The sequence below is a fragment of the Ailuropoda melanoleuca genome, chromosome 7 (assembly GCF_002007445.2).
Source record: "Ailuropoda melanoleuca isolate Jingjing chromosome 7, ASM200744v2, whole genome shotgun sequence".
Taxonomy (NCBI): Eukaryota; Metazoa; Chordata; class Mammalia; order Carnivora; family Ursidae; genus Ailuropoda; species Ailuropoda melanoleuca.
Window position 1 is genome coordinate 31,247,428 of NC_048224.1, and position 26,027 is coordinate 31,273,454.

General features: G+C 42.3%; 1 protein-coding gene across 4 annotated transcripts; it reads left to right on the forward strand.

Annotated features, from left to right (window-relative positions):
- Nucleotides 1–220: 220 nt before the first annotated feature.
- Nucleotides 221–26,027, forward strand: RNF20 (ring finger protein 20). 4 transcript variants are annotated; one of them, XM_019807196.2, is made up of 20 exons: nucleotides 221–360; nucleotides 1,471–1,621; nucleotides 6,590–6,757; nucleotides 6,871–7,018; nucleotides 7,171–7,353; nucleotides 11,280–11,398; nucleotides 13,117–13,263; nucleotides 13,441–13,518; nucleotides 13,714–13,833; nucleotides 15,193–15,372; nucleotides 16,313–16,448; nucleotides 16,763–16,884; nucleotides 17,003–17,373; nucleotides 18,978–19,095; nucleotides 19,704–19,853; nucleotides 22,267–22,479; nucleotides 23,284–23,409; nucleotides 23,739–23,879; nucleotides 24,563–24,664; nucleotides 24,909–26,027. In XM_019807196.2, the coding sequence occupies exons 1-20, from the start codon at nucleotides 254–256 to the stop codon at nucleotides 25,083–25,085; spliced, it is 3,057 nt and encodes a 1,018-aa protein (XP_019662755.1). In that variant the 5' UTR covers nucleotides 221–253; the 3' UTR covers nucleotides 25,086–26,027. The 4 variants fall into 4 exon arrangements, with proteins under 4 accessions (XP_019662755.1, XP_002926513.1, XP_019662756.1 ...); XM_002926467.4 differs by having other exon boundaries at nucleotides 230–360; nucleotides 1,467–1,621; nucleotides 24,909–25,085; XM_019807197.2 differs by having other exon boundaries at nucleotides 238–602; nucleotides 1,467–1,621; nucleotides 24,909–25,085.

Genomic DNA, 26,027 nt, shown 5'->3' on the forward strand with positions numbered 1-26,027 from the left:
GCATTTTTTTCAGTAGGAAAACTAGGCCGCAGTAACAGGCCAACGAGCCGAAAAAGCCAGGGGTGCTCTCGCCAGCGATAACGGGGAGGGGGGTGCACGTTGAGGTCAGCTGCTTCCCGTTGCTAGAGAGACGACACTTGCTTCCGGGCGTTGGGCGCCCTCGCGGGGCGTCACTTCCGCCCGGCCGCACTGAGGCACCTTCCTCTTTTCTTTCCCTTCTTCCTTTCCTTGGTCCCGCCTCCCGGAAGCTTCGATGGGACCTCGCCTGCGGGTCAGGGTTGAGAAGTGGAGCGCTGAGCGGACCTTGGTGAATAACTGCCCGAGTTCCGCTCCCCAGCGGCGCGAGTTGTTAGAACCCAGGTTAGATCTCGGCCAAGGGCGCTGCGGGACTGTGCGGGCCCTCGGGAATCTCCACCCTCTCCGGCTCCGGGGCTTCCCTCTCTTGGGCCTGTAATTGGCGGCGCGGGAGGCTGGGGTTCTTGCCCCTTCGCGAGTCGGGGTACGGCCCTAGTCTTGCTCCTCTGTGTCCTCTCTCCTGGCGAGCTCCGACTCAGGTTACTGCCGCCAATAACCCCTTCTCCTGGAGCTTGAATCGGAAGCAGGTTAGTGTGTAGTCTGGGTGATGGCAGGGCTGCTTTCTAAATCAGCAAAGTGCTTTAGCATCCATTTCTCCTCCTTTGAGCTCCGAAACCCTGGGAGGCAGTTTAGGCAGTCAGAATATTTGTTCGCCTCCACTGTATGTATGAGGAAACCGAAGCTCTTGGAGAACTCCTTCAAGGCAACACGGCTCCCTGAGAGGTAGAATTGTGATTCACTGACAGGTCGGGGCTCCCTAGGGTTGCACGAAATCCTGAGGGGAACGTTTGGAAATAGGAGAGAAACTGCAAATATAAGAAAGGGAGCCAATATTTCTAAGTGCGTTCTTCGTGTTAGGCATTATGCTATGTTCTTTCTACACGTATTTATTCCTTGAAAGGGGCATAGTAATTATACACGCGTATTCCTGGCTTAGGAAATTGAACCCCAGTGATGATACACGACTTGTTCAAATTAATGATTTAGTAGACATTTCTGAGATCTCTTTCTGCTTTGTGATTTTTTTTTCCCAACACAATAGAATTAGTTCCTGTCCCAATCAAACTAATTTTCTGATTCTGGCATTTTAGGAAGTGAGATTTCTCTGACATTTTTCGTGGTGCCTTCATCTTTTGCTCATTGTCTTATTTCTTACCAGCATCCTATTTAGAAATTGGTGGTTGTGTAAATTCAGCCCTGATTCTTACTCCAGTTTACTTTTTTTCTTTCCAAGAGGAATTTGGGGATTGTGTTACTTGGTATGTCGTTAATGGATTTCGGTTAAAAGGCTGGCCAGAAAAATTGCTAGTTTTTACATTTTAGGTGATCTCTTTATTGTTGCTCTTCTTGCATATATTACCTAAGTTTCTGGGGTTTTTTTCCCCCTCCAGGAAGACTGCCATCATCTGGTGCCAAGATGTCAGGAATTGGAAACAAAAGAGCAGCTGGAGAGCCTGGCACATCCATGCCTCCGGAGAAGAAGACAGCTGTCGAAGATTCAGGGACCACAGTGGAGACAATTAAGCTCGGGGGTGTCTCTTCAACGGTATGTGGAAACAGAGCTGTGAGGGTTTGCTTTTCTTTTCTCAATTGCAACCTGAAAGTAAGACTTTATGGAAGCCTTCTGGTGTGAGAGAAATTTGTTTGAAAAGAGGGAAATAAAACAGCCAGACGTAGGTGAAATGATCTAGTGGTCAGTTCAGAAAAGAGTATATTGACATTTGATCTTTATTTTCAAAGATATGTTTCTAATCTCTGGAGAGTGTGGTGCCTGATACTCATTAATTATAGGCATTTAGCAGTGGGAAACTGTACATTCATTTTTCATTCACTGAAAAGTTAGGTGCTAGGTACTAAGAGGCAGTGTAGCAAAATCACTGAGAGAGTGATGAAGCGTCAGAGTCTGAGGCCAGACTACCTGGAATTTACTCTCAGCACTATGACTTCCTAGCTGCATACCCTTTTGTTTTCCTCCCTCTGCCTCTTCTCCTTGTGTATAAAATGTAATTATCTCATTGGGTTGTTGAGAGGATAAAACTAAAGAGCCCCTGTTAAGGCTTAAAACATTACCTTTAATATGGTAAGTATGCAATATGTGTGAGCTATTAATAATTATTATTGGGCTTGATATTATGAATATAATGGTGAATAAAATAGACTCTCTCCTTGCTATTACAGAGTTGACAGTTTCCTTAGACTGTTATACACCGGAAGCTTAGAGTAATGTTATGTGTTCGTTAGACATCAGAAGCTCACTGTAATGGGTTTGGATCTAGATCAGAGTCTGTGTTCTAGAGCTCAGCCATGGCGATATGGTGTTAAAATGCTTTACATTTGTATAGCTTATAAAACCACGTCTCTTATTTATTTGAATTAGGCTCAGGATCAGAGAGAATAATGGGAACATTCAGAGTAAATTGTTGATGAAGTGTCATTTCTGAGTCGCCCTGGGGTTCTGCTACTCCGTACTCTGCCAGGAGGTGATTTTGTCGTAACACTGAATCACATCATGCATCCCAAGGACATTTGCTAACTCAGTAAATATAAATATTTGTTGAGCATCTGTTATTTGCCGGATACTCTGCTTTACACTGAAGACAGCCCCTGGACTTCAGTTTGTAAGGTGGCACTGCCAAGGGAACAGATTGTTCTAATAGTTATGAGTGGGAGATGTGCTGCTCATAGGGATAAATAGCCCCATGCTCTAAGGGAAGCAGAGAGGCTACATCCCAGTTTGGACTTTATCCACAAGGTAGTGAGGAGCCATTGGAAGGTCTTTAAGCAGGAGAGTAACATGCTCTGACTTATACTTGGAGAACAGGTTGTAGAGGAGCAAGGTATATGAGTTCAGTTAACAAAGTTGTTCCCTTATTCCTTGTACCTCTTCTTTCAATTTCATCTCTTTAAGAGTGGGGAGCTAGGGCATATATCCACTGATTCCTACCCCAGTTGGTTGAAGTTTGCCCTTAAAGGCAATATCTCTTTCTCTGCACTTCAGGGCTGCTGTAGTGAGCCAGCTGAGGTTGTGGAACAAAAAATGAAAAGACTCAGGGCAGCTTGAGGTGGGAACGCTGGCAGTGTGGATGGAGCTGTCCACCATGGCTGTGCTGAAGTCTGGTAGGCTAGCAGGACATGGCATGGGGCACGGAAGTGTCCACTACAGGAGGCTGTTGCAGTAATCTTGATGAGGGATCATGGTGGCTTGGGTCACTGTGGAGGTAGTGTTGACAAGATTTGCTGATGGATTGGATAGTTTATGAGATCCGAGAATTTTGGCAGTGCAGACTGTTCACTTACTGAGCTGGGGAGAAGTATGAGAGGAGCAGATTTTTTGGGAAGCTGTGGAGGATAAGGCAGGACTTTGATTTTGGACATGCAAATTTGGGATACTTATTAGACAGCTGAGCGGGTAGGTGGTTGGATACCATAATCTGCAGTCTGAGGAGAGGTCTGGGCTAACGCTGTGCATTTGGGAGTCATCATCTTGTAGGAGTTATTTAAGTCAATGAGACTGGAGGTGAGTGTAGATAAGGAAGGGGTTTGACTGACAACAGAGCCCTGAAGCACTGTGATATTTTCATGTCAAGGTGATGAGATGAGACTAACCAAAGAGACAGAAAATGAAGCAGGAGGAGAACAAGAGAAAGTGGGGAGTCAGAAACCAAATGAAGAGAGTGTTTCAGGAAGGAGTTGTTCAGGTGCTGCGGCTGGTTTGAGTAAGGAAAGCACTGAGTGAGGGGAGCACTGAGACATTAGGTTTAGCAGTAGAAGGTTCTCGGGAGCCTTGATGAGAACTGTGTTCATGGAGTGATGGTGCTTTCTAGCACCTGATCACAGTGAGCTGAAGAGAAGAGAGAGGAATTAGGGAAAAGAGAAACCATGCTTTGCAAGAGTATTGATATAAAGCAAAATATATAAAATGGGGCATTAGCCAGAGGGAAGTGTGGGGTTGAGGGAAGGTGGTTTTGTTTTTAAAGTAGGAGCTATTACAGCATGTTGATTGAAATGATTTGGTAGAAATGATAAAATTGATGAAGTAGCAGAAAGAGTAGATGGTTGTTGGTGTGATTTCCACGAATAGGGGAGAGAGCATGTGATTCAACGTACAAGTGGGGGATTGGCCTTAACTAGGAGCAGAGACAGTCGATCCGTAGCAACAAAGAGGAAGGCTGTGGTTATGAGTTCAGATGTCGGTAGGTTGGTAGCTGCAGGTATGGGAGATAGATGTGGACATTCTCTTCTGATTGCTTCTGTTTTTTTTTCAGTGAAATCAGAGGCGACTCATCTGAGAGTGAGGATGGGGGAGGAAGTGTTGGAGGTTTGAAGAGACAGGAGAAGGTATGAAGTAGTCATCTTGAAGAGGGCATGTACTAGAGAGATCAAGTATTGTTGCTGGGCAGCACTGAGGACCTTCTTGACTCTATGATCATGACTTAAAAGTGAGCCCAGGCAGCGTGGTACTTTATGTTTTGTGGTCACATTCAGCTGCATGGATGTAGGCCTGGAGGAGTGGAGAGTTGGATGTTACAAGGGGTGAGGTTTTTACCAGGTAAGTGTGAAGAAGGAGCAAGGAAGGAGGAGGTCAGAAAAGGGCGTAATTATGACTGATCGCAGAATTTAAGTTCAGTAAAGAAGGGAGTGAGGAAGTGAGAGAAATAAAGGATGGGAAAGGTATAGAACTAATGGATTGTAGATCCTGGAGGAGGTGAAGAAGTGTAGGAGTCAGGAAACTAGAGAGAGTGAGCTGGAAAAGTAGATGGTAATTGTGGAGAGTGGAGTGTTTGAAATTGAGCTTATAGAGAGCATACACGTACAGCCAAGACTAAGAATAACTGGGAGTTTGGTGGCTGAGGGAGGAGGACAGGATCATTGGAGGAAAAGAAGTCAGTGACTTGTTGATTTGAGATAGAGGAAAGATCATCTATATGGGAATTGAAATCAGTAAGAACTGTGACAGGAGTAGCTTTGGAGAGTGTTATAAGCTAGGTGCTAAAGCTTCAGGAAATGTGGGGAAGTGATCTGGGCATTTATAGACCGTGCAGGAAGGCAGGGTGCCAGGTGGTGCAGACCAGTGGCATGAGCTGCAAAGCAAGGAGGTTTCAGGGAGGCAGGCCTGGAAGTGGCAGTGGAGAATAAGGAGGATGCCTGCCCGTCTCCAGGCCCAGGGCAGTGCTGGGCAACAGTATTCTCATCCAGGTTTCAGTTAAAGCAAGACAGGGAAAGGAAGGCTCAGAGAAGAGGTTGAGGATTTCATTTATTAATAGTATTAATAAGCTGTACATTTGGGAAACTCTTGACTAACCAAAATGGAAGAAAGAAAATAAAAGCAACACAAGAAATTGGTGCTCTGATAAACAGTTCTTATTTTAAAATATTTATGAATTTCAGGTAAAGTAAAAATGTAATCCTTTCCAATCCTGTTTCTTTGCCTGGGATACTTCCCCCACCCTTCCTTTTTAAAAATTTTTTTTTAACTTTATTTTTTAAAGATTTTATTTATTTATTTGACAGAGAGAGAGACAGCCAGTGAGAAAGGGAACACAGGCAGGGGGAGTGGGGGAGAAAGAAGCAGGCTTCCAGCGCAGAGCATGGAGCCTGATATGGGGCTGGATCCCAGGACCCTGGGATCACACTCTGAGCCGAAGGCAGACACTTAACGACTGAGCCACCCAGGCGCCCCTCCCCCCACCCTTCCCACCTCTAGCCCCTGCCTTGTCCTATGGAAGGAATTAGGGAGAAGAGTGAAAGATATTGAGAGAGGTGTGGAATTACTGATGAAGTGATATTTTTGCAGAAACAGAAAAGAATGAGATCCTGAGTACAAGTTGAAGTCGGGGTATGGAAGATAGTGGAGACAGAAGGGACTGACAAGGAAAAAGAGAATTCAAGGTTCTGGGAGATCTAGATGAGGATCGGTATATGGGGATAAGGGCACGAGGTACCTGGAAGAATAAGGTTTTATTCAAGGAATTTAAGATCTCATTTGTGGTACAGTTCCGGATAATGACAGGAGTCCAAGCTGTGACTTTTGAAATGTGTGGCCTAAGCACAGTGGGGGAGATACTCACTGGAGTTAAGGAATTCAGAACGCAGCCTAGACGCTGGAAGATTCGATGGTTGTCCATGTGTGTATTGTGCTCACTGGATACGTTGGCAGGGACTGGGGCAGAGAAGGACTCAGGTGCCAAGGTTCTTGAATGAGTGAGGGGCAGTGCTGAGGAGATAGATGGCAGGCTGGATGGTGGAGCCTCACAGGACTTTGTGAGTGTCCATGAGAAGAGACCAGTGAGATGGGTGAGCTCTAACTTCTAGTATATTAGTGTCATTCTTTCTTCCCCTCATCGTAGATTCTTTCCTTCCCCAGTTCCTACTTATCCAGTTATTTGTTGTAAGATTTTTAAAAATGAATAGCTTTAGTCATAGGAAATTACTAATTAATATGACCCTGTTGAGTTTAACAGCTGATTTGCCTGATTTCTTTGTGGAGACTAATAAGATTGGCTTCCCGGGGCAGGAGGAGCTAGACATTCGAACACTGCAAACCAAAAATCGCAAGCTGGCAGAAATGCTGGATCAGCGGCAAGCCATTGAAGATGAACTCCGTGAGCACATTGAAAAACTGGAACGAAGACAGGCCACTGATGATGCCTCACTGCTGATCGTCAACCGGTACTGGAGTCAGGTAGCTTTATATGCTCGGATTTTTGTTTGAGCATTTTAGTTCGCCTTAGCACTCTCTTCATTTCCCAAGTTGTGTTCTTTTGTTTTTTCATAACTGTGCCCACCCTTCTCCAGTTTGATGAAAACATCCGAATCATCCTTAAACGTTACGATCTGGAGCAGGGTTTGGGAGATCTCCTCACAGAACGAAAAGCCCTTGTTGTGCCGGAACCAGAACCGGACTCTGATAGCAATCAGGAGCGGAAAGATGACCGAGAGAGAGGTGAGTATGCGTGGTGTGTGCTACCACCACATGCTACGGTGGGTTTTCGAAGTAGAGCTTTGCATTTAGGATTGCCATTTGAAGAAAGAAAGATTTTGATATTTCCAGTTTTATAACGTTGACAGCTTCTTTTTTTCCCCCGGTATCCTCAGGGGAAGGGCAAGAGCCAGCTTTCTCTTTCCTTGCTACTTTGGCCAGCAGTTCCAGTGAAGAAATGGAATCTCAGCTGCAGGAGCGTGTGGAGTCCTCCCGCCGCGCTGTGTCCCAGATCGTGACTGTCTATGATAAATTACAGGAGAAAGTGGAGCTCTTATCGCGGAAGCTGAGCAGTGGAGGTGAGGCAGGAGCCAGGAGACTGGGAGAAAAGGGGGAGGAATAAGAGCTCACCTTTACATGCTCATTTGTAGTTTGCAGACTTATGTATTTATTTTTGATTAAATTCCTTGGAATCCAATCTCCAGTATTGCCAGTAATACTAGTAATGTCGTTGCTATGGCATGTTAATATTTTACAAGTGCTTCGTAGTTTGAGCCACATGATGGTCCTGTAAGAAGCTGAGGAAAGCCCCATTCTGATACGCTCTTCTAATTAAACACTTTTTTAAGTAGCAAAATTAATTTTATTGTTTAAGGAGTAGCTCTGTTTCTGGATATTTATGTAGTATTGGCCATTGATTTATTAGTGATAATAATTTATTTTGAATATTTTATTTTAAGTATTGGCAATTATATTTTAAAAAGTTTTGTTTATTAGATACTGAACTGTGACTTCAAAGAATCAGTTTTTTTAAAAAGATTTATTTATTTATTTAAAGATTTATTTATTTATTTATGTATTTGGGAGAGGGAGAGTGAGCAAGACAGAGAGCACAATAGGGGGAGGGAAAGAGGGAGAAGCAGGCTCCCCACTGAGCAGGGAGCTGACACAGGGCTCGATCCCAGGACCCTGGGATTATCACCTGAGCCGAAGGCAGGCGCTTAACCAACTGAGCCAATGGGGCACTCCTAAAGGTAATTATTTACTTGAGAGAGAGAGGTGGAGGGGAAGAGAATGGGAAGGACAGAGGGAGGGAGAGAATCTTAGGCCCCATGCCCAGTGTAGAGCCAGACCTAGGGCTCAGTGTCACAACCCTGAGATCATGACCTGAGCTGAAATCAAGAGTCAGACACTTAATCGAATGAGCCACACAGCTGTCCCCAGAGTCAGTTTTAATATGTCGTTTTTGGTTTATCTGATATCTCTAACATTTTCAGAAAGAATTGGCTCAGGTTTTAGAGTTGTTAGATGGTCTCGGTGTTTAAAAAGATAAACGGAGGGCAGCTGGGTAGCTCAGTTGGTTAAGCGTCCAACTCTTGATTTTTGGCTCAGGTTATGAGATCGAGCCCTGCCTTGGGCTCTGTGCTGGGCATGGAGCTTGCTTTAGATTCTTTTACTCCCTCTCCCTATGCCCCTCCCCCCTCTCAAAAAATAAAAAGATTAAAGAAAATATTATATGGATAGAGAAGTGTCTATTTGAAATAATTATGTTACTAGTCAGTGTTAATGGAGAAACTTGCACAGTATAGTAAAGTATTTATGTAGCTAGGTTGCATCTTCTTAAATGCCCTGATTTCACATTTTTAATAATAATAATGGTCTAGTTGTAATACCATAATTTCTCTGATTATTATTGAGATGTTTAACCTTTTGGGGCACCTGGCTGGCTTAGTGGAGCATGTAACTCTTGATCTCAGGGTAATGAGTTCAAGCCCCCCATTGGGTATGGAGCCTACTTAAAAAAAAAAAAAAGATGTTTAACCTTTTATTTCTGAAAGTAATAGGTTGAATGTAATGAGCCACTGGGTGGGCAAATAAGAATTTTATTACTCTGTACTTTTCTTTAAAGACTTTATTTGAGAGAGAGAGAGCACAAGTTTGGGGCAGAGGGAGAAGCAGACTCCCAACTGAGGAGGGAGCCCGGTGCCGGGGCTCCATTCCTGAGCCACCCAGGTGCCCCCATCTGTAATTTTTTTCAAAGATACTTGGGCTAAATTATTAACAGAATTTAAAGATGAGGGATGTAAAAGACTTGTGAAAATTTGATGGGAGAGGGTTTCTTTTGCTTTTCGAGAAGTGCATTTGCATATTTGTATGTTTTATTACCTGGATACCAGTTTTAGAATATACAAATCAGAAATACATAAAAGTAGACTATAAAGGTAGCCTCCCATCCCACTTCTCGAAGATAACCATTGTAAGCAGTGTGGTTCGTGTCCTCCCAGACTTTTATATTACATCCACTTGTGGGTTCCCAGCTAAGCTTTGTGTCCTGGTGCAGTGCCTTAGCTCACTCTTCTGTTTCTCCAGGGTCTAGCACTGTATCTGGTATGTAGTGCGTGCTTAGTTATGGTGAATAAGTGGCTATAAATCCTCCCTGTGCTCCAGTGTAAACTGAGCTGGGTGTTACTTCTTTCTCTCTTGGCTGTCCTACAACAGTTGGATGGTATGGTTAAATCCGAGTAGTATGCCGCACGGATAAACCATATGCATTATGATACATACCATATGCATATTATATGCAGATGATGTGCCATCTGCAGAGGTTATGCCAGTGTTAAACTTGACTCAATAAATGAATATCAAGTAAAATAATTGTTTTTAAAAAGGAACTAAAATGAGTAATATACTGAACAGTATTTTAAGATTATTTTTGATGGCATGCATTTTAAGGTTAGAGTTTAGGTTAAAAATAGAAACATTAATCATAAGTTACAAATCGCTGAGCTATTTATTGTAGCGTAAAAGTCAATTGCCAGGGGCACCTGGGTGGCTCAGTCGGTTGAGCGTCTGCCTTCGGCTCAGGTCATGATCCTGGGGTCCTGGGATTGAGCCTGCATTGAGCTCTCTGCTCAGTGGGGAGCCTGCTTCTACCTCTCCCTCTGCCCGCCCCCCCCCGCCCTGCTCGTGTTCTCGCATACTCTGACCATGCTGTCTCTCTCAAATAAATAAATAAATCTTTTTAAAAAGAGGCAATTGCCATTGATAAGCTGAACTTGCTAAGAGATAAATATCTATAAAGTAGATATGGCAGTTCATTTTTTCTCCATGTTTATTTTATCCTTGATTCAAGTGAATTGCATTTATCAGCTTGTTTATTAATTCACTAAGTATTTACTGAGCTCTTATTGTATTCTAGGCCTTGTTCTGAGTATCTCAGGATATTAAAAGGACTAAAATTCAGCTCCTAGTTCTTAACTTGGGTTATGAACCAGAATCACTTTGAGAGCTTTTGGAGCGTATGTTTTTTTGGCCCTGCGCATGGGTATTCTTATTTAGTAGGTGTGGGATGGGTCCTCAGAAGGTGTCTAATCTTCAGAGTTCCACAAGTGATTCTACAGGCAATCCTTGTTGAAAACCGCAAAAGCCACCACATGACCAGTCTGTTCTGTATGGTGTTTCTCAGTGATGCCAGGGGGTAGTAGGAGAGCCCACAATTTTTCCTTCTGGTAACTGTCTCTCCAGGGCACTATATATCCTGAGAGTATCTGGTTTCACTTACTAACATTTGGATTTGACCTATTATATTTGTGACTCTAGTTTTAAACATATTAACTCAGTGTAATAAGTTCTGTAAATTTATCTACCTTCTTTGTAAATTATAGTATACATTTTGGCTTTTGAGCTTCAGGAGTGCCCCTAGCATCATATTCCAGAATATGTTAAGTAATTTGAGGCTGTTAATCTTTACCCTTCGTGATTTTATAGGTGCTCATTTGAACAAGGAAATTTCTGCCCTCTGCCCCGCCCCTTCTCTCTTTCAACAGAGAGATGCTTCATGTTGGTCTTAGTGAATAGTAGGAATTCGTGATGGCCTTATGAAATAGAGTTTTATTGCTATGAAGTCTGACACTGACGAGAGATACCTCTGTCTTATCTGCAATTCTGAAATGCAGTTTTTTGGGTGATTTTGTCTTATCCAAATAAAGTTACAGAACCTCCATTTCTTTTCTCACGGCATTTTGACTTTGTAGAAAGGGATGGGCGTCAGGTGACCTTGGCTCTGTGTCATCCTCTACTGAAGCACAAGGTTGGCTCATTTCCTTAAGCAAGTCATGTAAGGTCTGGGTACTTAATCAGTCATGTGAAGATAATAAAAACCAGTCTATTCCTTGAAGGTTTTCAGGAAAATAAAGTGACATGCATGTTGATGTTTTGGTGGGATGCGCAGTTTTAAAATTTGACACTAAAGTTGCTAAACTAAAGTGCAGTTCTTCTCCCTCAGATAATCTGATCGTGGAGGAGGCGGTGCAGGAGCTGAATTCCTTCCTTGGACAGGAGAACATGAGGCTGCAGGAACTGACAGACCTCCTTCAGGAGAAGCATCGCACCATGTCTCAGGAGGTACTTGACCCGAGAGGAGAGATGGTACTTTCTAGTAGCCGGTGGCAGACATTGACTCAGAATTTTGAGTGCTTTGAGGGTCATCTGACTGTAGACAGCTTATTTTTATATTGAAGAGCACACAGGGTAGGCTAGAGCAGCCAGGTCTGAGAAATCAAAATCTGAGGAAAGGTTAAGGAGGAAAAAAGAATCGAATGTTTCTCCTAGATGTGTGCCTCTGTTAATAGACAACTTTACGATGTTAGTTTTTAGGAAGAAATATCATCATGTGGGGTTTTGTGAAACAACACACCAAATCCCCAGGTAATGAATCACCCCAAATATAAAATATCATGTACAATGTTATTGGGGAATGGGTTGGTAGAAATTCATCTGAGAAGGGGGCAGTAGGAACTGTACTGATGATGGCCTGGGAACTTGAGGAATGTGGGTTTTCAGTCCAGACTTGGACATAAATAGTGCCATGACCAAACCATGTCAGGATTTGGGTGTTTATTGACTTATATACAGTGCCTGAGATAGAGTGATAATAGGTCTTTCAGATTTGTCTGACACTCCTGATTATCATTTCAGTTTAGTTGAAAGGATATTGTGCTGAAATTTGACATACTTTAGTTTGGCCACCCACGCCCCGTGCTTATTAGTTAGTGGTTACCATCTACTTAGTGCCTAGCACTTCAGTACTTGATGAGTATCGTTTCTGATGGTCGAACAAGTCCCATCTTACTGCTAAGGGGACAAATTCAAGGAGGTTGGTAACTGGTCTGAACACACAGCCAGCAAGTGATTGAACTGTGATTTGGATGTAGGTCTGTTTTACCTCAAAGCCCATGTTCTTCATTATGCTCTTGTAAACTTGAGTGCCAAGGTCCATGCTGGCTGTTTGCATGAGAAACATCTGGGAAGTTTATTAGTACAGGTGGGTTCTCGTCAGCCTTAGAAAGGGTTAGAGTATAGCAGGGTTTATAAATAGGTTGGGGTATAGTAGAAAAATAGAATAACTTTCTGTCATGTTTGAGACATAAATTAGGTGTGACCAAGATGAGAAGGTTGACTTCTTCTGGCCTTTTCCCAAATCTTACGTAGCATTACTATGCTGGAAAGAGACATTGCTTTGCTCGGCTGAGCTGATGTCCGCCGTGGCTTTCGTGGATGGTGGTTGATGTTGCCTGTCAGCTGGGTGGGAGCTCACCTTCGGTTGCCCACTGGAACGCCTGCATGTTGCTTCGCCAACGTGAGCGTTTCGGGGTTGTTGGGCTTCTTACGTGGCAGCTGGCTTCTTCCAGAGAATGAATGTCCCAAGAACAGCTGGCAGAACCTGTGTGGCCTTTCAGACATAGCCTCAAAGTTATGTAGTATCGTTTCCAGTGGGTCACTGAAGTTGACTCAGATTCAAGAGGAGGGGACAGTGCCACCACCCCTTGAAGGGAGGACTACCAAAGATTCTGGGCACCATTTTTTACAACCAACACAAAGGGTATATATAGATTAATGTGAACATGTAACAATTTTGTAATTAGAGTTTTCATGATTTCATTTTTATACTCTGCATTAGGAAGAAGGTGAAGCAGCTTCTATTTAAATTTTGTCTATAATGATACATAAGCAAGGGTTAATTTCGTGAGATTTGGGGTATGAGGTAGTGATGGAAGGTATTGCTCTTCTAACTCAGTCTTTTTTTGGATTTCTTTTTCTGGACACCTGTCTTTGGGATGTAGTTCTCCAAGTTGCAGAGTAAAGTTGAGACAGCTGAGTCACGGGTGTCTGTCCTCGAGTCCATGATCGATGACCTGCAGTGGGATATTGACAAAATTCGAAAGAGGGAACAACGACTCAACCGACACTTAGCAGAAGTCCTAGAACGGGCAAGTGCTGTTTCATTCACAGTTTAGAGACTAGAATCATTTTTAAGGCAGTCTACTCAGAAGGGATGGACCTGGGCGGTAGTACCTGGGGACAAAATGGACTCTTGAAAGTACTTTGGTTATCAGAATAAAGTCTTAGGGTCTCCTCTCACTAAAGAATCTTTGTCCTTTCTGTAGGTGAATTCGAAAGGTTATAAGGTGTACGGAGCGGGGAGCAGTCTCTATGGCGGCACAATCACTATCAATGCCCGGAAGGTAAAATCCGAGACTCACTTGGGACACGTCTTTGCCCTCGTGTCAGCTGTCATGCTTGGTACTTAGGAGTTCACAAGGGGCAGAGTGGAGTTGTGCTAGAAGAATGGCAAGGTGAAGGTGGAAGCTTAGGAGTGGGAACAATTTAAAAATTCTTTTTCTTTATGCTCATTTTGCTATTTTCCTGCTTCTCTCCAGTTTGAGGAAATGAATGCAGAGCTTGAGGAGAACAAAGAGCTGGCTCAGAACCGTCACTGTGAGCTGGAGAAACTTCGGCAAGACTTGGAGGAGGTCACTACCCAAAACGAGAAGCTGAAGGTAGGAGACACCTTTCTGAAGGGCCGTAAAATGAAACTTTTCGCTGATCAACTCATGTGCATACTGGTTGGCCCTCATAACTAATGAGGGAATAGAAAAATGTGAGTTTTGTTGGTATATCTGTTCATTTACTTGTTATTTGTACCGTTTCAGAACATGTGTACTTGTTCTGAAAAGGATCTAAAACAACCTGCGAAGATACATAGACTGAATCGAGGTGCTCTAACTTAGGAGTTGTTGAGAAGAATGAGGAGTAGGGTAAACTGGGGTGATGATCCAATATGGATTTTGAAAAAATGGGGCTTGTATACAAGATACATGCAAGGAGCACATACATCCTGTGGCAGGGCAGGCCACTCACGTGTCAGTAATTGCCCGATGTGGGCCATAGAATTTGGCTCTGCAGTTCCTAGCTGCCAAAACAGAGAAAGAAACATGATCAGTGATGGTTCCTGTTGGTTTTCAAAGCTGCCTGTTAGAATTTTCTCTCCCCAGGTTCTTGGGAGGCGGGAAGAAAGTGGATTCTGAAAGTCTTCCCACCCCTCTTTCAGCCATAACCATGTGTCTTCTATAATTTGATTTGTTTCTAGGTAAATAAAGATATTTGAACTGAAAAAAAAAAAAACCCAACCTGAGTTAAATCAATTAAATTGTTTGGGTAATTAAAGCAATCCGTTGCTTAAGAAAAGCATGACTATTTTTGATACAATGTCAAAAATATATTTCTCTGTGACTGTTAATAAAAAGAACAAGTTAGTGATGGGGGTCCTCAACTTTGTTTTAAGAATTCAACATCTTGACACATTTCATAGGGTTTTTCTGTGTCCCTACGTCGGACAAATTTCACAAGGCTCTTCTAGTGTCGTTGGGTGTAGGTTGATACATAATGTAAAATACATATTGATTAAAACAGTTGTTGGGAACGCAGGTACCTGGTGTCACCTCTTGGCTGGTCGGATTTAATTTGATGTAGATTTTACAGAACTAGAAGGGTGGGCAGATATAATCCATAATCTTCATAAAGCTTGTCTCAATTCAGGACACCTCGGTGGCTCAGTCAGTGAAGCGCCTGCCTTAGGCTCAGATCATGATCCCAGAGTCCTGGGATCGAGTCCTGCATCCGGCTACTTGCTCAGCGGGGAGTCTGCTTCTCTCTGCCGGCCACTCCCCCTGCATGTGCGTGCACGCGCTCTCTCTCTCTCTGACAAATAAATAAAATCTTAAAAAACAAAAACAACAAAACAAAACAAGCTTGTCTTAATTGCACAAGACATCACGGAGTTAAGGTTTTATTTGCTGTCTAGCATCCAGGGCGCAGGCGCTAGCTTCTGCTTCTGACTCGTTCTTGGGCCCCCTCAGGTGGAGCTGCGCAGCGCGGTGGAGGAGGCGGTGAAGGAGACCCCGGAGTACCGCTGCATGCAGTCACAGTTCTCCGTCCTGTACAACGAGAGCCTGCAGTTGAAAGCGCACTTGGATGAGGCTCGGACGCTGCTTCATGGCACCAGGGGGACCCACCAGCGCCAGGTTGAGCTCATTGAGGTAACAGCCTCGCTGTGTCTTCTATATATAAGCTTTTCTGCCTCATAAATTTTATAATTTTACCCTCTCGTGAGCAATTATCGCTCATTCGGCAGGCGTGCCTGGAGTGGCCGTAGGTCTTTACCTGCTGGGTGGTGGGCGTCCTGCCATCCGGGATCATACAGCCTGGTGGGGAGAGAAGTGACCATTAGAATGCGGTGTGGGACAACAGAGGCGTACCCAAAAGAGGCAGTGATAAAGGAGACAGAGCATCTGATTTGACTGTGGAACCTCCCTGATAACCACTTGCCAGAGTGAAGTGTGAATCTTAAGTTTACTGGAAGAAAACAAATTTTGTATAAATACAAGTTTACTGGCAGAAAAAATAGGAGGGCATTCCCAGCAGTGAGAAGAACACATTTAAAAATAGTTTAGTATGGCCGGAGCCCTATGTGCCTGGGTGAGAGTAATGGGTAGAAACTGCCTCACTGTCCATAAGCCGTTATAGTGTGTCAGGGCAAATGTAAATCCTTTTTTATTTAAGCCAGATACTTCAATTCATGTGTTCACTTCTGTACTTTCCATAGTCCTTAAGGTAATGTTTGTCATAGTTGGTCTTTTACTGTATGTCTGACAAATGAATTGAATTTAATATATCTTACCTTGCATACGTTTATATCCCGTTTTACTGTTTAGTACTTGTAAATTGTAACATTCTCACAGGTAGGGGCTATTTCCCTTATTTCTTTAATATCCTTCCAGTTCTCAAATCCGTTTTTGTAGCTGCCTGGTACTCATTAAATATCAGTTGAAGTGGAACTTTTCAGAGTCATTCCTCTTAGTATTTCCTTTTTTTCTTCTTAGATCCTTATAGGTCAAAATTAGGAAACGTAGTAACAGAATATGATAATGTTTCCACATTTGGATAAGAATTTTTGATTGGTTCCTTTCTTGTGCATAGCGAGATGAGGTTAGTCTTCATAAGAAGCTGAGGACCGAAGTGATCCAGCTGGAAGATACGCTGGCCCAGGTCCGCAAGGAGTATGAGATGCTGAGGATAGAATTTGAGCAGACCCTTGCTGCCAACGAGCAAGCAGGTATGATGATTCTCACCCCGCCCTGCAGTTTGCTGCACATGCCTGCCTTGTGTGGTTACCTGGACTTGTTAGTATTAAGTGGAGCTCAGATGTCTGAAAGACCCTTAAATCAAAGCCTGGAATTCATTTTGGCTCACAGCCTGGGTGTTTGTTTTTCAGCTCAGATTGGCCAGTTTTGTTGTCTTCTGAGAAGGAATCTTTCTTTTGGTAATTGTCCCCATTTCTCAGAGGTCCCTGATGTGTTCTGCACTGTCCCTCCTTGTGCCTTTGCCCTTATCACAGTTCTTCATAACATTGCCATTGCTGTGTTTAAGGCCCCATAAACCGGGAGATGCGCCACCTCATCAGTAGCCTCCAGAATCACAACCACCAGCTGAAGGGCGAGGTCCTGAGGTATAAGCGGAAACTGAGAGAAGCCCAGTCTGACCTGAACAAGGTGAGCCGGGGGGTAGAAGAAGTGCGATCTGCTGTTCCGTTTGTGTAGCCGGTTTCGAGGGAGGCGAGCAGGGTGGTTGCCATAAGTGATGTGCTTCCTTCTCGTCTCTGTCCCCCAGACCCGTCTGCGCAGTGGCACTGCCCTCCTGCAGTCTCAGTCCAGTACCGAGGACCCAAAGGACGAGCCCGCGGAGCTGAAGCAAGATCCCGAGGACTTACCTGTCCAGTCCTCCGTGTCAAAGGCATCTCAGGAGGAAGTCAATGAAATTAAGTCCAAACGGGACGAGGAAGAACGAGAACGAGAAAGGAGGGAGAAAGAGAGGGAGCGAGAAAGAGAGCGGGAGAAGGAAAAGGAGAGGGAACGAGAGAAGCAGAAACTGAAAGAGTCAGAGAAAGAAAGAGACTCTGCTAAGGATAAAGAGAAAGGGAAACATGACGACGGGAGGAAAAAAGAAGCAGAAGTTATCAAACAATTGAAGATTGAACTTAAGTAAGAGCAGAATTTAGAGTAACTGTTTCTGACTCAGAAGCTGAGGTTAGGATGTCACGCATGAAATGTTTGGTTGATGGCATGACTTACAGACCATTGTAGTATCTCGGGTGTAACTAAATGTACAATTAGTTGTGCTCTCAATTCTTTTTTTTTTTTAAGATTTTATTTATTTATTTGATAGAGACAGCCAGCGAGAGAGGGAATACAAGCACGGAGAGTGGGAGAGGAAGAGGCAGGCTCCCAGCGGAGGAGCCCGATGTGGGGCTCGATCCCAGAACACTGGGATCACGCCCTGAGCTGAAGGCAGACGCTTAACGACTGCGCTACCCAGGCGCCCCTGCTCTCAATTCTTAATCAGGTGTACAGTCAAAATGGTTTGCATGGGCTCTTGCATAGTCTGGTTCGGTGGTCAGGTCTCAGTAAACCCTGCACTGTAGCCTTACTCTTCATGAATCCAAATTAAGGGACAGGGTGTCACGATTTAAGCAATACTTTTGAGAATTATTGAAATTAAATACTGGCAGATGGCTGGCATGAACTGTAATTTAAATCATACCGGGTAGAGTTTGTATCACTATAACTTGGACAATGTTGATCTGTTTGCCTGGCAGTTAACTAGTCTGTGTATGTATCCGATCATTTTAAGAGATGTCTCAGGAGGTTTACTCCTGCAGGCATTGAAATGGTAGGAGAGACCTGTCGGTTAATGAAACACCAACATAACGTCACATGCTGCCCCTTCTCTTCCTGCATCACACCAGTAACTTCTCTGGTAGAACTGGTTATGTCTTACTTCCCATTGGTCGTGGTTGTGCCTTCACTGATACTTGAATTTGAAGGACAACTGTGCTCAAAACTTTTGGACTTCGGGTGGCTCAGTTGTTGAGCGTCTGCCTTCAGCTCAGGTCATAATCCCAGGGTCCTGGGATCGAGCCCCACATCGGGCTCCTCGCTCGGCGGCAAGCCTGCTTCTCCCTCTCCCACTCCCACTGCTAGCGTTCCCTCTCTCACTGTGTCTCTGTCTGTTCAATAAATGAATAAAATCTTTAAAAAACGAAACAAAAACATTTGAACTTCTTTGGTATATAAAAGTATAGTTAAGAGGTTTGATAATTTAGTAGGAGATGAAATTTCAGTCTTCAGCTGATGGCTAATCACTCCACTATCGAATCTAGTTTTCTCCCTTTTTTTCCATTCCTTCCTCTTGCTCTCTCTAAGGCACACGTTTTTTGAAAAAGTGTGGTATCAGAATCATCTGGGTGACTTATTTAAAATATATTCCTGGACCCCATCACAGACCACTGAATCTCAGTTTCTAAGAGTGGGAGCCCAGAATTTTGCCTCTTTAATTATGGCTTTATAAGTTGGAGAACTTGGTCTGAAGGGAGAAATGATTCCGTTAGCTAGCTTGCTTTTCTATACTTTCTAAGTATATGCACAAGTCTCCTGATGGTCTGTGCAGGAGTTTTGTCTTTTAGAGCTGTGACGTAAGGTGTGCATGGAACTGTTGTAAACTATTTTGTCAATCCCAAATTCCCTTGCTCTGATGTCCTGTGTTTTCTTCTTATACTCTTTCCTTCCCTCTGCCACCCTCATCATAGGAAGGCACAAGAGAGCCAAAAGGAGATGAAACTATTGCTAGATATGTATCGCTCTGCCCCAAAGGAACAGAGAGACAAAGTTCAGCTGATGGCGGCTGAGAAGAAGTCAAAGGCCGAGGTAATCTAGTTTGCCATTACGTGTCATTCTGGTTACAGTCTGCATTGGTGGGATTTTCCTTCACATTTCTGAAGGAGGTAGTTTCTTTCTTCATCTTTAAAGTTAGCGTTTAAAAATCAGCAGCATTTTCTTCTCTTTCAGAGACCATCCAAAATAAAACAGATTTCTGTATTCTCCCCTAGGTGGTAAGGTGTATCACAATTTCTGGGAATAGGAGTAACCTTTCCAGACCTTTTATTCTCTCTTTCCCATGAATGCTCTTCCCATAAATCATTGTTACAGTGAGTCACTATTCAGATTACTTTTGGGAAGAATGTCATACTCTCTTAAAATTTGGGGACCTTTAACAAAGGGTGAGAACCACTGTCCTAAAGAGAGGTGCACGTGCACTCCTCACCAGCGTTGCTTGTACAAGTGTGTCGTGGGGGAACGGAGTGAAGTTACAGCGGTGTTGTGATGTGGCCTGCCAGTATAGCGCTTCTCTCCCTTTCGAATTCTGTCAAGGTTTTTTGGTGTTGTGGGTCCTCCATTTGCACAGGGATTCATTGATTTTTGAAATTGTATTACAGCTCCTTCTTCTTGTATGTGTAATTCCTTACCTTCTGTAGTTGGAAGATCTAAGGCAAAGACTCAAGGATCTAGAGGATAAGGAGAAAAAGGAGAACAAGAAAATGGCTGACGAGGATGCCTTGAGGAAGATCCGGGCGGTAGAGGAGCAGATAGAGTACCTGCAGAAGAAGCTGGCCATGGCCAAGCAGGTGGGAGCGCTCTCTTGTTTAGTTAGGTTTTTAAGGAAACGTTACTTTCAAGAAAGTTATCGACAGTGCAGTTTGCTCTTTCATTCCAGTCTTTTTCTTTTTGTGACTATGTTTTTCTCCTATATGTACATTTGTTTTTACACTGAAGTCTTTCATTCCTTATTATTTTGTTTGATGTATTTGTGAGGCAGGAAATTTATTTTTTTTTTCAAATGGGTAGCCAGTTGTTCAAATATTGTTTATTGAGGGATCTGTCCTTCCTTTGCTGATCTGGAATCACAGATATAGTGAGTCTAAATGAAAACTACGTATATATATATACACACACACATATATATGGTTTTATATATATAAAAGGTTATATATATATAAGGTTTTATATATGGAAAAGGTTATATATACATAAGGTTTTATATATATAAAAGGTTATATATATATATAAGGTTTTATATACATTATGATTACAAATGTACAAAACTAAGAAAAACATGTCCCCAAATAGGTTATAAATAAATAACTACTGTGTTAAGTGTGGTTGTTTCTGGGTCATGGAAGTATGGAGACTTTTCTCCTTCTCACAATGTACATATATTTCTTTATTTTTAAGTCCCAGTGAGTTTTATTAACTTTTTGTTTTCAAGAATAAAGATATCAAAAGTGGAAAAACTATACATGTTCACTGTGAGAAACACCTTCAGTGTGTCTAAGAAATAGCAAAATGGTAGAGTGAAGGAGTTTTAGTGGTGACTTGATCATTAAGTACCTTGAGAAGAAGAACTTTATTAGAACCTGTATGCATTTCTTTTATAAAAAGTGGGGTTTTGTCTTTTCTTAAATCTGGTGATTTCCAATTTTCTCTCTCTCACTCTTTCTTTAAAAATAATAATTATCAGGGTGGCTGGGTGGCTTAGTCGGTTAAGGGTCTGACTTTGTCTCAGGCCCTGATTTCAGGGTCGTGGGATCAAGCCCCACGTTGGGCTCCATGCTCAGTGGGAGTCTGCTTGTCCCTCTCCCTCCGCCCCTCCCCCCCAAATGAATAAATAAAGTCCTAAAAAAAAATAAAAATAATAATTATCAGGAAATTGTACTACTATAGGTTCTAGTAAAAGTGGAGAGACATGCTGTGTTCTTACATAGGATAACTCATTATCTTAAAAATGTTAATTCTTTCTAAGTTTTAATGTATAAATTTAATATTATCCAAATACAAATACTGATTTTTGGTTTTGTTGATTTTGGTACTAAGAGCAGTTTTTAAAGTACATATGGAAAAGTAAACAAGAATGGCCAGTAAAACTGAACAAGAAGAGCATTAGCAGTTCCTGTCTCCATCAGATGTAAAAACAGGGAGTTTCAGTGGGTAAAATAGCTCGAGACTAATAAACTGCTAGGACTGAATAGAAAGCCCAGAAATAAACCAAAGTACACATGTGTATTTCATATGTGCCAAAGATACAGTTTAAAGTCAGTGGGGAAAAGGAGGGCTATTAAATGTGGGAGGGCAAAAAGAAATACTAATACTGGAAAAAAGTTGGAAAACTACTCACTCTACACAGGATAATTTCCAAATGGATTATAGCTATAATATTAAAGAATTTAGTCCATTAGAAGAAAACAGATAAATTCCTTTATAAATCTGGAATGGAGGAGACCTTTTTAACTATTAATAAAACTCTAAAAAAAAATGGAAAGAATTGATCATTTCAACTTATGAAAAAACCCACAAAACTTCCATCTGGCAGAAACCACTATTCACAAAGCCGAAAGATAAATGACAAACAGGGAAAAAAATATTCTAACTCTTAGCACAAAAGGGCTTATCTTTGTACTGTATAAAAACTCCCCAAAAATGATAGACAAGAAAACCCAACACTCTCGTAGAAGAATAGGCAAAAGATATGACTCGTTCCCAGAAAAGGATACAAATGGCTCTTACACATCTGAAAAGATGTTCATTCCCCTCATCACGCAAAATGTAAGTCAAAAATATCTTTAGGTACTGTTCTTCACCCATCAGATTGTTGTGCAGTACTGTTGGAAAGTCTGTAGTGAAACTTGGTATTACGGGTGTGGAAAAGTATGAGAAAATGTGAGATTTCATGATAGAGTTCCCTTCACCAACTGCTGCTTGGGTCAGTTTGCCGCATTATGGTGTGTAGAAGTTTTGTCTACGCTGACTGAGTGTAAATGAGCTGAGCATCAGACCATCAGTGCTAGTGGCTTTGGATGATAAGGGCTTCTTGTGTATTCCTCGGGCTAACCTAAGTGACAAAACAGCTGCTTCAAACTGAGTCTCTCTGTCACTAGGTTAATCTATTTCTGAATGAACACTGGGAAAAGTTTAGTTTCCAGCGCTCATTTCTTTGGAGTTAGGAGATTCTAGTAAAATGAGGGTTCTTCCTCCGTATTTCAGGAAGAAGAGGCTCTCCTCTCAGAGATGGATGTTACAGGCCAGGCCTTTGAAGACATGCAAGAGCAAAACATCCGTTTAATGCAGCAGTTGCGGGAGAAGGACGATGCGAATTTCAAGCTCATGTCCGAGCGCATCAAGTCCAATCAGATCCACAAGTTGCTTAAAGAAGAGAAGGAGGAGCTGGCTGACCAGGTTTTGACTCTAAAGACCCAGGTAATTCGAATAGAGGGTGCCAGAATTCTGTTGAGGTAGGGTACTTTCTACATGAAACTGTGCATTAAAGAATGTTTATTATGGCATTTTTTTAAATAAGAAAAACCCCCTGAAAACTAAATGTTATATTGCTAGCATTCTGGTAAATAAATTATATATCCCTGCAAAGGAGTACAGTGTAGCTGTTAAATATGGATCTGCTAATATGGAAAATGTTACCATTAAGTGATTTGTTTTATTTTCCCTTTTATGTTAAAAATGTGTACATCTTTGTGTGTGTGCTGTGTAGAAGGCTGTGTGAGAAACAGTGGTTGCCTGATTATCTCTGGATGTTGGGATGAGTCTGTGGGTGTGTGACTTTACTTTTTACCTTTCATGTTGACTCCATGTTGTGCGTGAATTTCAAGAAAAAGACTGCTTTAGAACTTCTAGCTGTTCTGAGATACACGTGGCCTTTGAGCTGTAGTTTACCTCTTCTAGTATGAATTGCCAGGCTTTGAGAGTTAGTATGGCTGAAGAAGGTGAATATCTGTTTTGCTTTTGGCAATTTGGAGAATTTTCCGTGGTTTCCTAGACTCTTGCTTGAATCATCAACAATGAATTTTTTTTTTGGTATGTAAAGTAAAGAATCTTTTAAGTATTGTGGTCTTGCATGTATTTTGAAGCATTCATGGATAAAGACAGTGATGGTTTGAGATTTCTAACAGACTCTCTTTTTTGTGGGCCCACTGATTAACAGCACCTAGTTAGTTAATAGTTTTTTCTTTCCTGTTTGTGTTAAAATCTGATTTTTCTTTTTCAAAGGTTGATGCCCAGTTACAGGTAGTAAGGAAATTGGAAGAGAAGGAACATCTGTTACAAAGCAACATTGGCACGGGGGAGAAGGAGCTGGGTCTTAGGACTCAAGCCTTAGAGATGAATAAACGCAAGGTAGGATTGCTTACTCTGTAATCTAAAGTGTCAGGGGCGCCTGCGTGGCTTAGTTGGTTAAGTGTCTTCCTTCGGCTCAGGTCATGATCCCGGGGGGTGGGGGTCCTTGCTTAGTGGGGAGTCTGCTTCTCCCTCTCTCTCTCTCTCTCTCTCTCTCTGTGTCAAATAAATAAATAAAGTCTTAAAAATAAATAAATAAAGTGACACTTCGTCTCAGAGAAGCAAATAAGTAGGACCCTGATGAAATTATAGGTTCCCCTTCTTCCTTGGACCAGGTTAACATTGGCCTCCCTAGAAATAAGCTGACACTGTTCGTACGTCCCGTGTAGGCGATGGAGGCAGCCCAGCTGGCAGATGACCTCAAAGCGCAGCTGGAGTTGGCTCAGAAGAAGCTCCATGATTTTCAGGATGAGATTGTGGAGAACAGTGTCACCAAAGAAAAGGACATGTTCAATTTCAAACGAGCCCAGGCAAGAGCGATTGTGTTTTCTTTACGTTTCACCTTTTAGGTATTTTCTGAGCTCTGAAATGTTATGAAAGAGTCATTGGTTTGATGTGTATCATTTTGTACTTGATTATAAGTTCCTTGAGTGAAGAGACCAAGTCTGTTTTCTCACTGTCCTTTCCCTGTCATGGTGCCTGTGACCTGATGGGCATGAAATAAATATTTATTAATTGAATGAATTGGTGAATTCTTAAAGAAGTAGCAACATACCAAATTAGAGGATTTTAAAGTTCTGTAATTTTTCTCTTTTTGGCATGTCAAATGTTTCTCATGATGACTTTCTATCCTTATGCATATGTCTGTAAATTATTTTAATCCACTCTACCTTCAGCTTGAAAGTAATGACCTTAAGATAAAGTTGCCTATCAAGTCTTCACCGTTTTTTTGTTTTGTTTTTTTTAATTCTTAGACTGTATTTTTACAGAACTACATTGACAGTAGTTTGGTGATAGGATTATTGTTTTGTGCTCTGGAACAAAAGGTATTTGCCATTTGCAGTTCTCTGCATTCCTAAGAGATAATTGGCTGGGAAAGGACAGAAAGTCCTTTCTTTGCCGAGCAGAAAGTTCAAGTTGGAGCAATTTTTTTCTCTTTCAGAAATGGCAGGTCTGGAGGAGTGTGTCTAATGAATATGCTGTCTTACCACAGGAGGACATCTCTCGACTTCGAAGGAAGCTGGAGACCACAAAGAAACCAGACAATGTGCCCAAATGTGATGAGATCCTGATGGAGGAGATTAAGGATTACAAGGTTAGGAGAACTGCCTCAGTGATACCTTTGTGTTCTTTTTGTTCAGGCCTGAAGTGGCTGCTCATAGACTGGGAGAAGAAGTACTGAACTTGTTTACATGAAGGGAACCAGAGGATGGCTTCTTTTAGCGGGGGAAGTGGCACTCTTGTCTTAGCGCTTAGTGGGTTTCCCACTTGTTTGCTTCCGTAGGAGTCATTTAAACCTTTACGGTCAATCAGACTCTGACTTTTTTTTTTTTTTTTAGGCACGCCTGACCTGTCCGTGTTGCAACATGCGTAAAAAGGACGCCGTACTGACCAAGTGTTTTCATGTTTTCTGCTTTGAGTGTGTGAAGACACGCTATGACACCCGTCAGCGCAAATGTCCTAAGTGTAATGCCGCGTTTGGTGCCAATGATTTCCATCGTATCTACATTGGTTAAGCCAAGCCAAGAGAAGACGAGGGAGTGGCTGGACAGGGACTTTTGGTGGATTAACCACCAAACCTCTACCTCTTCTCTCCTTGACTGTCACCTACAGGACGGTTTATCTGTCAATGACCTTTCCTTCACAGACTTTACGTCCAGGGTCTCCTCTCTAATAGCTAGATGACTTCAGGGAAAAGGACTGGTAAAGGCAAGTCTTGGGTTTTTAGAATGAATTAGAAACAAACAACTCTCATTTGTCTTCCCCACCAGCTTCTTTTTTCCTGCTTTTCGATTTCTCAGCATTTTCTTCTTCTTCAGGCTTACTGTATAATCTTGGATTTCCATTCCTCCTGAAGAAGTAAATTGGTATTTTTGACACGGAGAAGGGAACAAAGAAGAGTGGAGATATATGGCTGTTTTGGGGGCTGAGGGGGATCTTTTAGAAATAAGCTGTCTATGGGCACAAACATTTCTTGATTTGGGTAGTAAACTTTTTGTAAAGTTGGATTATAAAATGGTATAATTGTACTACTTTTTCCTGGATGGTTTGAAGCCTTAATGAAATTATGTCCAGGATGATTCAGTCCATTTCCTATTCACTAACAAAGTAACTTGTTAAGGTCAGGTGGGTTCCATGTTGGAGTTATTTAAGTTTCGAATGTCCTACTCATTAAAAAGTCTTTAAATTTCTTGCGGCCGGAATAATTTTAAATTCAGTAGTCCTTTTTATCTTACAATGAAATCAAGATTGAAGAGGATGGGAAAGGGACTGAGATGATGAAGAGATCTTCTGGGTACTCTGGGAACTTGATACAGGGAGGGCTTAGTGAGCTATGAATTACTCTCATCTGCCTCTCCACAGGGATTGCTGTGATCCCTGTTTTCTGGAAGATTCTCTGTACTGTTTCTGTAGGACTTTATACTCCACAAGCTTCAATTAAAGAAGGATTCCGTTTG

Excerpts from the sequence above, each read along its gene's own strand:
- RNF20 (XM_019807196.2), top strand. The coding sequence starts at position 254 with ATGGGACCTCGCCTGCGGGTCAGGGTTGAGAAGTGGAGCGCTGAGCGG. Across the intron at positions 13,264-13,440 it reads TAGCAGAAGTCCTAGAACGG|GTGAATTCGAAAGGTTATAA; the intron begins GCAAGTGCTGTT and ends TCCTTTCTGTAG. Across the intron at positions 13,834-15,192 it reads CCCAAAACGAGAAGCTGAAG|GTGGAGCTGCGCAGCGCGGT; the intron begins GTAGGAGACACC and ends GGGCCCCCTCAG.